The following is a 17,204-nucleotide window of genomic DNA, read 5'->3' as shown; positions in this document are numbered from 1 at the left end:
AGTCTTATGGCTAGTCTTCCAGCTTCGCCGAAAATATAATTACTAATAAAGAGCTCAAGGTTTGTATCGTTGGGAAAAATACAAATTTCTTTCAAATTTGTCATTTTCTTTTAAAAACTAGCAATTTTTCATAGAAATGTAAGCCTATAAGTCAATTATCTTTGACAGGCAGGTGGGCCGGACTTTCCTCCTCAACTATCATTACGTAACTATCTTTTTAAAGATTCAACGGCAGTTCCAGCTTGCATTAAATATATCTTATTTTAAATAACTAAAGGTTGTATAGCTAGGAAAAATATAAAGTATAGTACATTTGAAATTTTGTATACTGTAAAGTATTCTTCAAGTGTTTGGAGTTGACATTGCAAAATATAATTCTAATGTTTTTTTTCCTAGGAAATATATACACAAGGGCCATTAGGATATTAAGGAAGCCCTACTAGTACACTTTGAGAAAAATGGAATCAAGTTTGTAAAGTTGTGAATGATGAGAAAGTAACTGTTTTTGACTGCAGCATCAAGTATACAGTATCAATAATTATCATGTTTCATCCTAGACCTTGCGGTTGCAAAGGTCAGCGTACATGTCTTGTATGCGAAAAGGAATTTGGAGCTCTGAACCTCACTGATTCTTGGCTCTCTGAAGACAACAAGGTAAGACAAATTTGTCTTTTGTTTTTAAATGTTAGAATAAATTCTTGTTTGTTCTTACGCATAATACAAATCTTCGACTTCACCGAAGCTGGAATTATCGTTAAGGTGAACATGTTGCCTGACAGGTAGAGATACCTTCAATTTGACTCTGGCCACAGCAGTGTTCTGTCTTATAGTTGGTCCTGTGGGTTCTCTCTTTTTGGTTTCAGCAATCCATCGCACGATTGCATACAGGTAACTGCGTAACTTCTAGTAACTTGTGATTGTTTATGGTCTCTTGTTCTTTCACCAGGGTGTGTACATGCAAACCAGTTCCATGCTCCTCTGGCTCCACTCCAGCAGGTTTACACCCCTACTCAGGGGCAGATCATCTGCACACCAGCTGTTCTAGGTCATCTGCAAACCAGCTACACCAGGTTATCTGCAAACCAGCTGCTTCGGGGTTGTCTCCTGAGATTCTCCTGCAGGAGATCCTCAAAGCAGTGCCCAGCATCGATCTTGCTTCCCATGAACCCTTGACAGATCTGATTATGACCATTCCTGGTAGGGTAGCTGTTCATCACAGCAATCCTCAGGCTCTCTGTGATCCAACCACAGTACTGAAGTGGGGAACACCTCAAGGTGGCAAAACCACCAGGAGGTGCAAGGGATCAAAGCCAAACCATCTGGCATTTATCTAGTATGGGAGGAATTGGGATTTTTTCCCATTAAGCCTGGTCAGAGGCTATGTCAGCCTAGACAGGCCACGCATCCGTCCGGTGACACCTTTCATGCCAGGTTCCATAGGGGATCGAGATTTCTTAGGGAGATTTCTTTCATTGACTCCTATGTGCTCTCGTTTATAGAAGTTATGCATTCTTTCACTTTAGAGGCACCTTCCATCCCAGTACCAGCTCCAGCAAAACAAGTTCTGGATTTGGGGCAGAAAGGGCCGACGTCCAGTATTTTCACCTCGTTAGGCAAGCCCCGTGATTGGAAGAATGTTATCACCCTGCTGTAGATTTGAGCCTCCAAATTTTTGGAGGTCCTATATCCTCAAGGGCAGGTTCAAGTCAACAATGACAGCAGGCTCAGCTCAGGAAGTCAGTGTAGACACTCCTAGTGCTTGTTTCCCTATGGCTAATCCTAAGGAGGACCTTGATTCCGAATCTGACTACTTGATCGGTAATATCCTTCTAGCCACTAGCCCTAAGGCTCGCAACATGGAGGAAAGAAAGTCTGAATGTGCATTTATGCAGGTTCTTGCCTGCATTTGTGTAGCCAGGGGACTTGGTAATTCCCCTTACTCCCCTCCTCAGGTAACAGGCATAGCTATAGATGTGCTATGCCGTGCTACAACAGCCAACAGACAATGGTTTGAGCTACTGTGGTCCAAGTTGGCTGCCAGGTCCATGGCTAAGGCAGACTCAAAGATTTCTGCGTGGAAGGATTCCTTTGGGCCAAGGAAATTGTCGAAGTTACTTCCTCCTTCATTTGTGAGACAGACGAAGTACCATAACGTACAAGATGACTTCCCTTCACCACTGCTTGTCTTGAGGCTCAACCATAGAGAGTCTGGCAATGCAGTTAGTGACATTATTGTCTGTGGAGGCGCTGAATAGGAAGAGGTTGGTGCAGGCAACTCTTCAAACATCCTCGTGATGGACCTCTGGTCAATGACCGTTAGCTACCTAGCCACGACTGAATATATTTTTGATCCTGAGAAGCAGTGGGTTTTTAAGAACATTGTTCTCTCGGATGCAAGAGCAATGGAGTTCTTAATACACAATGTAGCTAACCAGTGGGCCAACTGGATCCTGAAGAGGCATGACGCCATCATTTGCTGGATTCAGAAACAGGTGCCCAAGAGGAAGGCTGTCCTTGGTAACTCCTCGATCAAGTGTCTGTCTTTGTTTCCTCTCGAGGATGTAGAGGCAGATAAGGAGAAGTGGAGAAAGGCGAGCTAGGTCTCCTTTTTTCATCAGGCCGTGGCTTCACAACCTGCCTCCTCAGCACTTACAGCGCATAGAGCATCTCCCGTGCCGAGACAAGCTCACAAGACCTCTAAGGGGACTTCCAGGCAAAACATCACTAAGAAGTCAGTACCTTTCAAACCCGCCTTTCAGGGTTAGAGGCAGGAAAGATTAGAGGGGAGAGGTGGTGGATGAAGATGGCATTCATGCTAGGGGGGTCTTCCTCCTACTATAAAACTGGTGGGAGGATGTCTGCAACTTAGGTGGCAGCAGTGGCAACACCAGTGGGCCGACCCTTGATTTTTCTTTTTGTTCCGCAAAAGGTTATGTCGTTATCTTTATCAACTCTCCACCTCCCGTGATTCGTCCTCCAATGAGATCTCCATCCTTTGCAAAGGGATCAGTGAAGGACGCTGCCCTACAGGTAGAAGTCCAAACCATGATAGAGAAGGCTGCTCTCCAGGAAGTCATTGATGAGTCCCAAGCTTCTTCAGTTGACTTTCTTGTAAAGAAGGTATCAGGAGGTTGGATACCAGTCATAGACCTCTCAGCCTTGAACGAGCTTGTCCTTCATACTCCATTCAAGAATCAGAAATGGTCAGACATGCTGTCAGACTGTAAAACTTCATGATCACTGTGGATTTGAAAGCATACTTCCAGATCCCAATGCTTCAATCATCAAGGAAGTACCTAACATTTATGCTGCACAAGAAGATACTGTATACCAGTTTTGAGTGTTGTGCTTCTGTCTGTCAACAGCACCTTAAGTTTTCACTCTAGAGTCAGCTTGGTCACATGCCAATGGCATTCATCTCCTTTGTTACCTACATGATTGGCTACCCTTGGCAGACTCGATGGAGATAATTTCCCGACATCAAGCCATGCTTCTGTAGTTTTACTGCGATCCGGTGATTATGGTAAACTTAGAAAAGTCACCCTTGAAGCCCAAACAGAAGAGTCATAAGACTCAAGGAAATGGCTTGCCAGTTCCTGGTATGAATCTCGCCACAAGCACATCTGCGGCAATGCCTGTTAGGTCACTTGGCTTTGATAGAATGCCTTATACCCAACAGTTGCCTTCACATGCAGTCACTTCAAAGGCAACTAAAGACCTTCTGTATGCAGGGCAGGGGCCCCTCTGGAATGGTAATTCTAATGGGGTCGGAGCAAAAAAAAAAAGAAAAAAAACCTGAGTTGGTGGATCTCGGATTCAAACCTTCTCAGAGGGTTGATCTTTTTCCTCTCCCCGAGTTGATGCTCTTCACATGAGCATGAAAGGAGGAATGGGACACTCACTTGCTATAGCTCATGGCCTCCAGGCTATCGTCTGAATTATACCTGCAATTCCACATAAGCCTCCTAGAGTTGAAAGCAGCTTACCTTTCTCTTCAACATTTTCAACACCTTTCAGGCCTCTCGGTAGTGTTGATGAGTGACTATTTCACATTAACTCTGCTAGTTAGCCATCGAAATCATGTGATGGACAGAGGGCAATGTGACGGCCCTGTCAGCCAAATTCATGCCCGTCAAGGAGATTGCCTTGGCAGACAAACTGAGTAGGGAGATTTTTTTTAGTTGGAGCTGTGCAAGGTCCATCTGTCGCCTCGCCTAGGCCTGGCCCTTCCACGCGTGGACGAGGTGGTTGTGCGCGTTCGCCTCTCTCCCCTCTGAACAAGTTTGTTCAACAGACTCGGTTCAGAATGGAGACATCAGTAACGGTCATTCAAGCGGTATGTCCAAGGGACCTCATGCGCACACTGGATCTGAAGGACGCATACTTCCAGATCCCAATACATCCGTCTTCAAGGAAGTATCTAAGATTCATTCACGAGAGAAAGGCATACCAGTTCAAAGTTCTATGCTTTGGTCTTGCGACAGCTTCTCAGGTATTTCCCAGAGTGTTCATGCTAGTTTCATCTTGGGCTCATAGGAAATATGTAGGGGTTTGCGGACTGTAGCACGCAGACTGCCTAGTGTTCAATTGCCGACCACACTACAACGTTCACTACACAAAAAGGTAAAACGGTGGAATACTCAAAAATCTGGGTAACAGGTGAAGAGAACTGGGCACTGGGCACCACCCCTGATTTTATACTGGGCAAAGGGACCCAGCTAGAACTGTAGTTCCTTAATATTAATCAGAGGTAAGCCATCTCACTTGTTACTGGCTTGCATGGAATCCAATTTAAGAAGCGGCAGCTATATTTCAGGTTATTTAAGCACTAAAAACATTAGTAGAGGAAACAAAAAAAAAAGGAAAAAAATAATAATAAGGGAAAAAAAGACTAAATTAGTGGCTGAGAAGGGGACAGTTGTCTTGTGAAATGAAACGCTGTTAATAAAAACAGTATTCAAACAGTTTAGAGGAAAAAAATAAATACCAGGGTGATACAATATAGATCTACAAAACCAGAATGAGAGACATAAATATCACCATACAGAACCTCTTAGGAATCAGTATACATATCTAGGCTAATTTCAAATGTTATTTAAATGGGTGCTTCTGTTGCAATCAAAGGGATTATAAGACAAAGTTACACATCTGACCTGTCTCAACAATCTAACCTAAAGTGACATGTATTTTTCCATAATACACAAACCATAAAGCTTTTTTTTCCACACAAACCATAAAGCTTTTTTTTTCCACACAAACCATAATTCATTGTATTTGCCCCCATTAGCCCACAAGCCCATACAAAAAAGTATCTTGTACCTGACAACAACACTCCACACAAATTCTGCACATTCAAATGAGTATATTTTACATTGCAAAAAAAATTCAATAGAAAGGTAGGATGATCTACTAAAAGAGATTTAGTTCATCCTGCGTCCCTTGAGCCACCTATCAAATTGTATGTATTACATTAGGATGATCTACTAAAAGAGATTTAGTTCATATTAGGATGATCTACTAAAAGAGATTTAGTTCATCCTGCGTCCCTTGAGCCACCTATCAAATTGTATGTATTACATTAGGATGATCTACTAAAAGAGATTTAGTTCATCCTGCGTCCCTTCAGCCACCTATCAAATTGTATGTTTTACATTAGGATGATCTACTAAAAGAGATTTAGTTCATCCTGCGTCCCTTCAGCCACCTATCAAATTGTATGTTTTACATTAGGATGATCTACTAAAAGAGATTTAGTTCATATTAGGATGATCTACTAAAAGAGATTTAGTTCATCCTGCGTCCCTTCTGCCACCTATAAAATTGTATGTATTACATTAGGATGATCTACTAAAAGAGATTTAGTTCATCCTGCGTCCCTTCAGCCACCTATCAAATTGTATGTTTTACATTAGGATGATCTACTAAAAGAGATTTAGTTCATCCTGCGTCCCTTCAGCCACCTATCAAATTGTATGTATTACATTAGGATGATCTACTAAAAGAGATTTAGTTCATCCTGCGTCCCTTCTGCCACCTATAAAATTGTATGCATTACATTAGGATGATCTACTAAAAGAGATTTAGTTCATCCTGCGTCCCTTCTGCCACCTATAAAATTGTATGCATTACATTAGAATGATCTACTAAAAGAGATTTAGTTCATCCTGCGTCCCTTCTGCCACCTATAAAATTGTATGTATTACATTAGGATGATCTACTAAAAGAGATTTAGTTCATCCTGCGTCCCTTCTGCCACCTATAAAATTGTATGTATTACATTAGGATGATCTACTAAAAGAGATTTAGTTCATCCTGCGTCCCTTCAGCCACCTATCAAATTGTATGTTTTACATTAGGATGATCTACTAAAAGAGATTTAGTTCATCCTGCGTCCCTTCAGCCACCTATCAAATTGTATGTTTTACATTAGGATGATCTACTAAAAGAGATTTAGTTCATCCTGCGTCCCTTCAGCCACCTATCAAATTGTCTGTATTCGTCGTCATCGTTGTCGTCGGCGCCCACTCGTGTCCGAGTATTGGGTTCTGTCGTTAGCCATCAGCCTCCTATCTATGGGGTGGGTGCTTATGTCTAATGTGGCTGTTAAGTCCTAGTCTGTGGTGGAAGAGTCGCGGACAGTGTTCACAAGGGAGGGTAGGTGGTGGGCGGGGCTGTTCTAATCGCTCTCTCCTTCTTCTCCTCCTAGCCTCCTCATTTTGTTTCCTCCTCTCCTCGAAGTCCACGGTGCTATGGTGTACTGTACTCCTCCAGGTTTTCCTGTCCCTGGCTGTTTCTTCCCATGAGGAAGGATCGATGTCAGTTAGAGCCAGGGTGCGCTTTAGTTGATCTTTATAGCTCATTTTCGGGGCTCCTCATGGTCTGGTGCCCTGGGTCAGTTCTCCGTAGAATATTTTCTTTGGGAGCCTAGATGGATCCATCCTATGCACGTGTCCTATCCAGCGGAGGTGGTGGTGGATGATGGTGGCCTCCACGCTGGTCAGCGAGGCACGGTCTAAGACTTCAATGTTGGTGGTGTGGCTCTCCCAGGGGATTTTCAAGATCTGCCTCAGTTTCATTTGTTGGAAGCGTTCTAGGTTTTTAATATCATTTCTATATAGCGTCCATGTTTCACATGCATACAGGAGCGTGGAGAGGACTACTGCCCTGAACACCATTATTTTGGTGGTCATTGTCAGTGCGTGGTTGTTAAATACGCGGCAGTTGAGTCGGCCAAAGGCGGAGTGGGCTGCCCTGATCCTGTTCTCCACGTCCTTTTTGCTTGTGGGAGCTGATGTTAGGATGCTCCCTAGGTAGGAGAACTGGTCCACCTGTTCTAACGGTTGGGCATTCACTGTGGTATTGAAGTTTGGGAGCATCAGTCCTGGTGGATGTTGGATGAGGGTCTTGGTTTTATCTGTGTTGACTTGCATCCCAAAATGTTCGTAGGCAGAGTTGTATGCATCAGCTAATGACTGGAGGTCCTCTGCCGTCTGACCTGAGGTGGCATTGTCGTCAGCATACTGCAGTTCTTGCACTGCACACAAGGTGGTCTTGGTTCTGGCGCGGAGTCTGTCGAGGTTGAAAGCGCCTCCATCCATGCGGAAACGTAGGTCGACTGAGGGTGTTTCTGGGGGAATCTCGTTGAGCATTGCTGCGGTGTATAGCGAGAAACACGTTGGGGCCAGAACACAGCCCTGCTTCAGGCCGCCGTTGATGGGGAATGGATCTGAAAGAGAGTTCTGGTGGCAGACTCTCCCAACCATTCTGTCATGGAGGGCACGCACCAGCTTGACAAAATCGGGTGGGCAGCCATATCTTTTGAGGACAGCCCACATGGCAGGTCGAGGTACATTGTCGAAGGCCTTTTTCAAATCCCAGAAGATGAACATTATGGGCTGTTGTTGTTCGAGGCTCTTCTCTTGTAGTTGTCGCGCACAGAAGATCATGTCTATGGTCCCGCGGGAAGGTCGAAAGCCGCACTGGGACTCTGGCAGGACGTCTTCTGCGAAAATAAGGAGGCGGTCAAGGAGAATCCGAGCGAAAATCTTACTCGTGATGCTTAGTAGTGATATTCCCCGGTAGTTGTTACAGTTCTCCCTATCTCCCTTCTTGAAGATGGTAACGATGTTTGCATTGCGGAAGTCACTGGGGAGGGTCTTGGTCTCCCATATTTTCAGTATAAGGAGCATCAAACGGTTCCTCAAACCGGGGCCACCGTGAGTGAGGAGCTCCAACGGGATGTTGTCTGGCCCTGGGGCTTTGCCGGGCTTCATGCACTGCAGGGCCTTGTTGAAGTCATGGATGGAGGGTGGTAGTGCCATCCAGTGACGTACGGGATGCTGCGGGGTCATTCGCAGGAGATCGTCTGGGGTGTCTGCTTGGTCATTGAGGAGGTTCTCAAAGTGAGACCTCCACCTGGCCAGGATGCCCTCGCTGTCGGTGATGGTCGTGGCCCCATCCGCGTCCTTCAGGCTGCTCACTGATGACCGTGTGGGACCGAATATTTCCTTTGTTGCTGCATAGAAGCTGCGCAGGTCACGTTGGTCAGCGAAACTCTGTATTTCTGCAGCTTTTCTTTGCCACCAGGTGTTCTGGGCTTCACGGATCCCTCTTTGGCAACCAGCTTCAGCCACCTTGTGAGCACATTTGTTAGCTGCTGTTGGTTGGTTTTCCAAAGTCAGGCGTGCTTGTCGTTTGGTTTCAATGAGAAGAGAGATGGTAGCATCATTCTCATCAAACCAATCCTGCCGTTTCTTGGTGGTGTAGCCTAGTGTTTCCTCCGCGGCACGGGCCATGGCGTTTCTGGACCACCCTCAGAAACGCCATGTCTGTATTACATTAGGATGATCTACTAAAAGAGATTTAGTTCATCTTGCGTCCCTTCAGCCACCTATCAAATTGTATGTGTTACATTAGGATGATCTACTAAAAGAGATTTAGTTCATCCTGCGTCCCTTCAGCCACCTATCAAATTGTATGTGTTACATTAGGATGATCTACTAAAAGAGATTTAGTTCATCCTGCGTCCCTTCAGCCACCTATCAAATTGTCTGTATTACATTAGGATGATCTACTAAAAGAGATTTAGTTCATCCTCTGTCCCTTCAGCCACCTATCAAATTGTCTGTATTACATTAGGATGATCTACTAAAAGAGATTTAGTTCATCCTGCGTCCCTTCAGCCACCTATCAAATTGTCTGTATTACATTAGGATGATCTATTAAAAGAGATTTAGTTCATCCTGCGTCCCTTCAGCCACCTATCAAATTGTCTGTATTCGTCGTCATCGTTGTCGTCGGCGCCCACTCGTGTCCGAGTATTGGGTTCTGTCGTTAGCCATCAGCCTCCTATCTATGGGGTGGGTGCTTATGTCTGATGTGGCTGTTAAGTCCTAGTCTGTGGTGGAAGAGTCGCGGACAGTGTTCACAAGGGAGGGTAGGTGGTGGGCGGGGCTGTTTTAATCGCTCTCTCCTTCTTCTCCTCCTAGCCTTCTCATTTTGTTTCCTCCTCTCCTCGAAGTCCACGGTGCCATGGTGTACTGTACTCCTCCAGGTTTTCCTGTCCCTGGCTGTTTCTTCCCATGAGGAAGGATCGATGTCAGTTAGAGCCAGGGTGCGCTTTAGTTGATCTTTATAGCGCATTTTCGGGGCTCCTCATGGTCTGGTGCCCTGGGTCAGTTCTCCGTAGAATATTTTCTTTGGGAGCCTAGATGGATCCATCCTATGCACGTGTCCTATCCAGCGGAGGTGGTGGTGGATGATGGTGGCCTCCACGCTGGTCAGCGAGGCACGGTCTAAGACTTCAATGTTGGTGGTGTGGCTCTCCCAGGGGATTTTCAAGATCTGCCTCAGTTTCATTTGTTGGAAGCGTTCTAGGTTTTTAATATCATTTCTATATAGCGTCCATGTTTCACATGCATACAGGAGCGTGGAGAGGACTACTGCCCTGAACACCATTATTTTGGTGGTCATTGTCAGTGCGTGGTTGTTAAATACGCGGCAGTTGAGTCGGCCAAAGGCGGAGTGGGCTGCCCTGATCCTGTTCTCCACGTCCTTTTTGCTTGTGGGAGCTGATGTTAGGATGCTCCCTAGGTAGGAGAACTGGTCCACCTGTTCTAACGGTTGGGCATTCACTGTGGTATTGAAGTTTGGGAGCATCAGTCCTGGTGGATGTTGGATGAGGGTCTTGGTTTTATCTGTGTTGACTTGCATCCCAAAACGTTCGTAGGCAGAGTTGTATGCATCAGCTAATGACTGGAGGTCCTCTGCCGTCTGACCTGGGGTGGCATTGTCGTCAGCATAGTGCAGTTCTTGCACTGCACACAAGGTGGTCTTGGTTCTGGCGCGGAGTCTGGCGAGGTTGAAAGCGCCTCCATCCATGCGGAAACGTAGGTCGACTGAGGGTGTTTCTGGGGGAATCTCGTTGAGCATTGCTGCGGTGTATAGCGAGAAACACGTTGGGGCCAGAACACAGCCCTGCTTCAGGCCGCCGTTGATGGGGAATGGGTCTGAAAGAGAGTTCTGGTGGCAGACTCTCCCAACCATTCCGTCATGGAGGGCACGCACCAGCTTGACAAAATCAGGTGGGCAGCCATATATTTTGAGGACAGCCCACATGGCAGGTCGAGGTACATTGTCGAAGGCCTTTTTCAAATCCCAGAAGATGAACATTATGGGCTGTTGTTGTTCGAGGCTCTTCTCTTGTAGTTGTCGCGCACAGAAGATCATGTCTATGGTCCCGCGGGAAGGTCGAAAGCCGCACTGGGACTCTGGCAGGACGTCTTCTGCGAAAATAAGGAGGCGGTCAAGGAGAATCCGAGCGAAAATCTTACTCGTGATGCTTAGTAGTGATATTCCCCGGTAGTTGTTACAGTTCTCCCTATCTCCCTTCTTGAAGATGGTAACGATGTTTGCATCGCGGAAGTCACTGGGGAGGGTCTTGGTCTCCCATATTTTCAGTATAAGGAGCATCAAACGCTTCCTCAAACCGGGGCCACCGTGAGTGAGGAGCTCCAACGGGATGTTGTCTGGCCCTGGGGCTTTGCCGGGCTTCATGCGCTGCAGGGCCTTGTTGAAGTCATGGATGGAGGGTGGTAGTGCCATCCAGTGACGTACGGGATGCTGCGGGGTCATTCGCAGGAGATCGTCTGGGGTGTCTGCTTGGTCATTGAGGAGGTTCTCAAAGTGAGACCTCCACCTGGCCAGGATGCCCTCGCTGTCGGTGATGGTCGTGGCCCCATCCGCGTCCTTCAGGCTGCTCACTGATGACCGTGTGGGACCGAATATTTCCTTTGTTGCTGCATAGAAGCTGCGCAGGTCACGTTGGTCAGCGAAACTCTGTATTTCTGCAGCTTTTCTTTGCCACCAGGTGTTCTGGGCTTCACGGATCCCTCTTTGGCAACCAGCTTCAGCCACCTTGTGAGCACATTTGTTAGCTGCTGTTGGTTGGTTTTCCAAAGTCAGGCGTGCTTGTCGTTTGGTTTCAATGAGAAGAGAGATGGTAGCATCATTCTCATCAAACCAATCCTGCCGTTTCTTGGTGGTGTAGCCTAGTGTTTCCTCCGCGGCACGGGCCATGGCGTTTCTGGACCACCCTCAGAAACGCCATGTCTGTATTACATTAGGATGATCTAGTAAAAGAGATTTAGTTCATCCTGCGTCCCTTCAGCCACCTATCAAATTGTATGTGTTACATTAGGATGATCTACTAAAAGAGATTTAGTTCATCCTGCGTCCCTTCAGCCACCTATCAAATTGTATGTGTTACATTAGGATGATCTACTAAAAGAGATTTAGTTCATCCTGCGTCCCTTCAGCCACCTATCAAATTGTCTGTATTACATTAGGATGATCTACTAAAAGAGATTTAGTTCATCCTTTGTCCCTTCAGCCACCTATCAAATTGTCTGTATTACATTAGGATGATCTACTAAAAGAGATTTAGTTCATCCTGCGTCCCTTCAGCCACCTATCAAATTGTCTGTATTACATTAGGATGATCTACTAAAAGAGATTTAGTTCATCCTGCGTCCCTTCAGCCACCTATCAAATTGTCTGTATTCGTCGTCATCGTTGTCGTCGGCGCCCACTCGTGTCCGAGTATTGGGTTCTGTCGTTAGCCATCAGCCTCCTATCTATGGGGTGGGTGCTTATGTCTGATGTGGCTGTTAAGTCCTAGTCTGTGGTGGAAGAGTCGCGGACAGTGTTCACAAGGGAGGGTAGGTGGTGGGCGGGGCTGTTCTAATCGCTCTCTCCTTCTTCTCCTCCTAGCCTTCTCATTTTGTTTCCTCCTCTCCTTGAAGTCTACGGTGCCATGGTGTACTGTACTCCTCCAGGTTTTCCTGTCCCTGGCTGTTTCTTCCCATGAGGAAGGATCGATGTCAGTTAGAGCCAGGGTGCGCTTTAGTTGATCTTTATAGCGCATTTTCGGGGCTCCTCATGGTCTGGTGCCCTGGGTCAGTTCTCCGTAGAATATTTTCTTTGGGAGCCTAGATGGATCCATCCTATGCACGTGTCCTATCCAGCGGAGGTGGTGGTGGATGATGGTGGCCTCCACGCTGGTCAGCGAGGCACGGTCTAAGACTTCAATGTTGGTGGTGTGGCTCTCCCAGGGGATTTTCAAGATCTGCCTCAGTTTCATTTGTTGGAAGCGTTCTAGGTTTTTAATATCATTTCTATATAGCGTCCATGTTTCACATGCATACAGGAGCGTGGAGAGGACTACTGCCCTGAACACCATTATTTTGGTGGTCATTGTCAGTGCGTGGTTGTTAAATACGCGGCAGTTGAGTCGGCCAAAGGCGGAGTGGGCTGCCCTGATCCTGTTCTCCACGTCCTTTTTGCTTGTGGGAGCTGATGTTAGGATGCTCCCTAGGTAGGAGAACTGGTCCACCTGTTCTAACGGTTGGGCATTCACTGTGGTATTGAAGTTTGGGAGCATCAGTCCTGGTGGATGTTGGATGAGGGTCTTGGTTTTATCTGTGTTGACTTGCATCCCAAAACTTTCGTAGGCAGAGTTGTATGCATCAGCTAATGACTGGAGGTCCTCTGCCGTCTGACCTGGGGTGGCACTGTCGTCAGCATACTGCAGTTCTTGCACTGCACACAAGGTGGTCTTGGTTCTGGCGCGGAGTCTGGCGAGGTTGAAAGCGCCTCCATCCATGCGGAAACGAAGTCGACTGAGGGTGTTTCTGGGGGAATCTCGTTGAGCATTGCTGCGGTGTATAGCGAGAAACACGTTGGGGCCAGAACACAGCCCTGCTTCAGGCCGCCGTTGATGGGGAATGGGTCTGAAAGAGAGTTCTGGTGGCAGACTCTCCCAACCATTCCGTCATGGAGGGCACGCACCAGCTTGACAAAATCAGGTGGGCAGCCATATCTTTTGAGGACAGCCCACATGGCAGGTCGAGGTACATTGTCGAAGGCCTTTTTCAAATCCCAGAAGATGAACATTATGGGCTGTTGTTGTTCGAGGCTCTTCTCTTGTAGTTGTCGCGCACAGAAGATCATGTCTATGGTCCCGCGGGAAGGTCGAAAGCCGCACTGGGACTCTGGCAGGACGTCTTCTGCGAAAATAAGGAGGCGGTCAAGGAGAATCCGAGCGAAAATCTTACTCGTGATGCTTAGTAGTGATATTCCCCGGTAGTTGTTACAGTTCTCCCTATCTCCCTTCTTGAAGATGGTAACGATGTTTGCATCGCGGAAGTCACTGGGGAGGGTCTTGGTCTCCCATATTTTCAGTATAAGGAGCATCAAACGGTTCCTCAAACCGGGGCCACCGTGAGTGAGGAGCTCCAACGGGATGTTGTCTGGCCCTGGGGCTTTGCCGGGCTTCATGCGCTGCAGGGCCTTGTTGAAGTCATGGATGGAGGGTGGTAGTGCCATCCAGTGACATACGGGATGCTGCGGGGTCATTCGCAGGAGATCGTCTGGGGTGTCTGCTTGGTCATTGAGGAGGTTCTCAAAGTGAGACCTCCACCTGGCCAGGATGCCCTCGCTGTCGGTGATGGTCGTGGCCCCATCCGCGTCCTTCAGGCTGCCCACTGATGACCGTGTGGGACCGAATATTTCCTTTGTTGCTACATAGAAGCTGCGCAGGTCACGTTGGTCAGCGAAACTCTGTATTTCTGCAGCTTTTCTTTGCCACCAGGTGTTCTGGGCTTCACGGATCCCTCTTTGGCAACCAGCTTCAGCCACCTTGTGAGCACATTTCATTCTCATCAAACCAATCCTGCCGTTTCTTGGTGGTGTAGCCTAGTGTTTCCTCCGCGGCACGGGCCATGGCGTTTCTGGACCACCCTCAGAAACGCCATGTCTGTATTACATTAGGATGATCTACTAAAAGAGATTTAGTTCATCCTGCGTCCCTTCAGCCACCTATCAAATTGTATGTGTTACATTAGGATGATCTACTAAAAGAGATTTAGTTCATCCTGCGTCCTTTCAGCCACCTATCAAATTGTATGTGTTACATTAGGATGATCTACTAAAAGAGATTTAGTTCATCCTGCGTCCCTTCAGCCACCTATCAAATTGTATGTGTTACATTAGGATGATCTACTAAAAGAGATTTAGTTCATCCTGCGTCCTTTCAGCCACCTATCAAATTGTATGTGTTACATTAGGATGATCTACTAAAAGAGATTTAGTTCATCCTGCGTCCTTTCAGCCACCTATCAAATTGTATGTGTTACATTAGGATGATCTACTAAAAGAGATTTAGTTCATCCTGCGTCCTTTCAGCCACCTATCAAATTGTATGTATTACATTAGGATGATCTACTAAAAGAGATTTAGTTCATCCTGCGTCCCTTCAGCCACCTATCAAATTGTATGTATTACATTAGGATGATCTACTAAAAGAGATTTAGTTCATCCTGCGTCCCTTCAGCCACCTATCAAATTGTATGTTTTACATTAGGATGATCTACTAAAAGAGATTTAGTTCATCCTGCGTCCCTTCAGCCACCTATCAAATTGTATGTTTTACATTAGGATGATCTACTAAAAGAGATTTAGTTCATCCTGCGTCCCTTCAGCCACCTATCAAATTGTATGTATTACATTAGGATGATCTACTAAAAGAGATTTAGTTCATCCTGCGTCCTTTCAGCCACCTATCAAATTGTATGTATTACATTAGGATGATCTACTAAAAGAGATTTAGTTCATCCTGCGTCCTTTCAGCCACCTATCAAATTGTATGTATTACATTAGGATGATCTACTAAAAGAGATTTAGTTCATCCTGCGTCCTTTCAGCCACCTATCAAATTGTATGTATTACATTAGGATGATCTACTAAAAGAGATTTAGTTCATCCTGCGTCCCTTCAGCCACCTATCAAATTGTATGTTTTACATTAGGATGATCTACTAAAAGAGATTTAGTTCATCTTGCGTCCCTTCAGCCACCTATCAAATTGTATGTATTACATTAGGATGATCTACTAAAAGAGATTTAATTTATCCTCCGTCCCTTCAGCCACCTATCAAATTGTATGTATTACATTAGGATGATCTACTAAAAGAGATTTAATTCATCCTCCGTCCCTTCAGCCACCTATCAAATTGTATGTATTACATTAGGTAAGTCATTTGACAGTTTCATGATAAAAAGTGTGATAGGAATAGATGATAAACCATGAAACGCAATGGATATACAGTACATCACAAAACAGTTATTATTACAGGCAACATTACAGTATTACAGGCATACACAGTCTTGAAACTATCCAGGAAAAAGAAAAATGACATTCATTGTAGTCCAAAATCAGTTTTAAAGAATACGAAACTTATTGATTTTGGTCTACAGGTATTACAGGATAATAAAAACTTACTAAATCTAATACTGTACAGGTATAACTTTGTCACGGTCATGGGAAATTTACAATTAATAAAACAATTAAACAAACTGTAACTCAATACAGATTTCATCACTCAAGGTATCCCACAGCCTTTTAAGTACCCAAATGTGGGAATAAAAAATAACTAATAAAGAAAAGTAATTACTATATAAAACTTGAGATTCAGCAATCTGCTGGCGAGCCATATTAATCTCTCACAGCACCGGAGACAGGCTAAGCCAGCGACTCTGCAGGTACAAACAGGGTGTCTTTAACCGATCGATAGCCTCACTTAACAGTTGGTATTTGTGGGTTATTGACATTCTCTGGTGTGAACCAGAGACAGAATCCGTAGACTCAGAAGAAGACAATAAAAATCCAGAAAAATCAGGCGATGACTCAGGGCAAAGTTGTGTTTCAGGCGACCCAAACAGTCCAGTTACTGTTTTGAGTATCTAGATGACGTCATCATCGCCGCCATCTTTATTCCTTTACTCGTAGCGCCATTGCTCAGTGATTTTCCTGGTGCTCTCTCCCTATTTTTGGAATTTTTGGATTTATCATGCAATCTCCAACCTCTGCCTCTGGAAAGTTGAGTATTTGATCTTTACATCGTATAAATGTAAGCTCTTGCCTTTTTATAATATGAATTAAGGTTAAATTAACGTATGCAAGAGCTGTTGCCTAAGCCAGAGGCGTCATGGGCGCTGTCGTTCGTAACGCATGAGTCATTTAGTTAGCCAGAACGACCTTCCCAGTATTAATAGCATTAAATAATGTTAGCTATTTAGCCTTCATTGCTAGGAATTCTTTATATTATGCCGATAGTATTTACAGTATATTAGTTTCGGCGATTTAGATAACCGAACCTTGTTTACGCTAGGCTTCCTAGCCTAGGCGTTCAGTTTATAGTACTTTCATGCTTGATATAATAGACTTTCCTAGTGTTACAATTTTAATGAAGCTTTAGGCAAATTTTATACATGTAAGATATATTGATTGCATAATATCTTCCTCTTCCAAGATAGTCTATGAGAGAGTTTCGGTGATTTAGGTAATCGATTCTCACTGCCATTAGGCTACTAGCCTAGTGGCTTTAGTATACTTTCATACATGTTCCCCGGTTACACTCGTGTATCGTTTTATTGATTCAGGCGGAGATAGATACCTCCTAGAATTATTATAAGGCAATACTTGTCTCCTACGGAGATTTAAGGGCAATCCCTCCTTCCCTCTGAGTTTAGCCTAGGCTATAACCCTAGTCAGTCGTGCCTCGAGTTGTAATTCAGGCAGGACTAGGCTAGGGTTTTCTGTCCCTTCCCTGTAACCACAAAGGTAGGTTTTTTGGTTTTGGTCAGAAC

The 17,204-nt window shown here is 45.3% G+C and overlaps 1 protein-coding gene across 4 annotated transcripts in view; it reads left to right on the top strand.

The window, feature by feature from the left end:
• Positions 1-17,204, top strand: part of LOC137651780 (alpha-ketoglutarate-dependent dioxygenase alkB homolog 4) — a 118,401-nt gene that overhangs the window by 24,830 nt on the left and 76,367 nt on the right. For all 4 annotated transcript variants that reach the window (XM_068385000.1, XM_068385015.1, XM_068385008.1 and 1 more), the window contains exon 2: positions 397-654. In XM_068385000.1, the coding sequence (XP_068241101.1) occupies positions 544-654 (111 nt within the window). In that variant the 5' untranslated portion in view covers positions 397-543. The remainder of the gene's footprint in view (positions 1-396; positions 655-17,204) is intronic.

The sequence above is a fragment of the Palaemon carinicauda genome, chromosome 1 (assembly GCF_036898095.1).
Source record: "Palaemon carinicauda isolate YSFRI2023 chromosome 1, ASM3689809v2, whole genome shotgun sequence".
NCBI classification, from domain to species: Eukaryota; Metazoa; Arthropoda; class Malacostraca; order Decapoda; family Palaemonidae; genus Palaemon; species Palaemon carinicauda.
The sequence above is the reverse complement of the archived record's forward strand: the minus strand, read 5'-3'. Positions and strand labels throughout refer to the sequence as shown.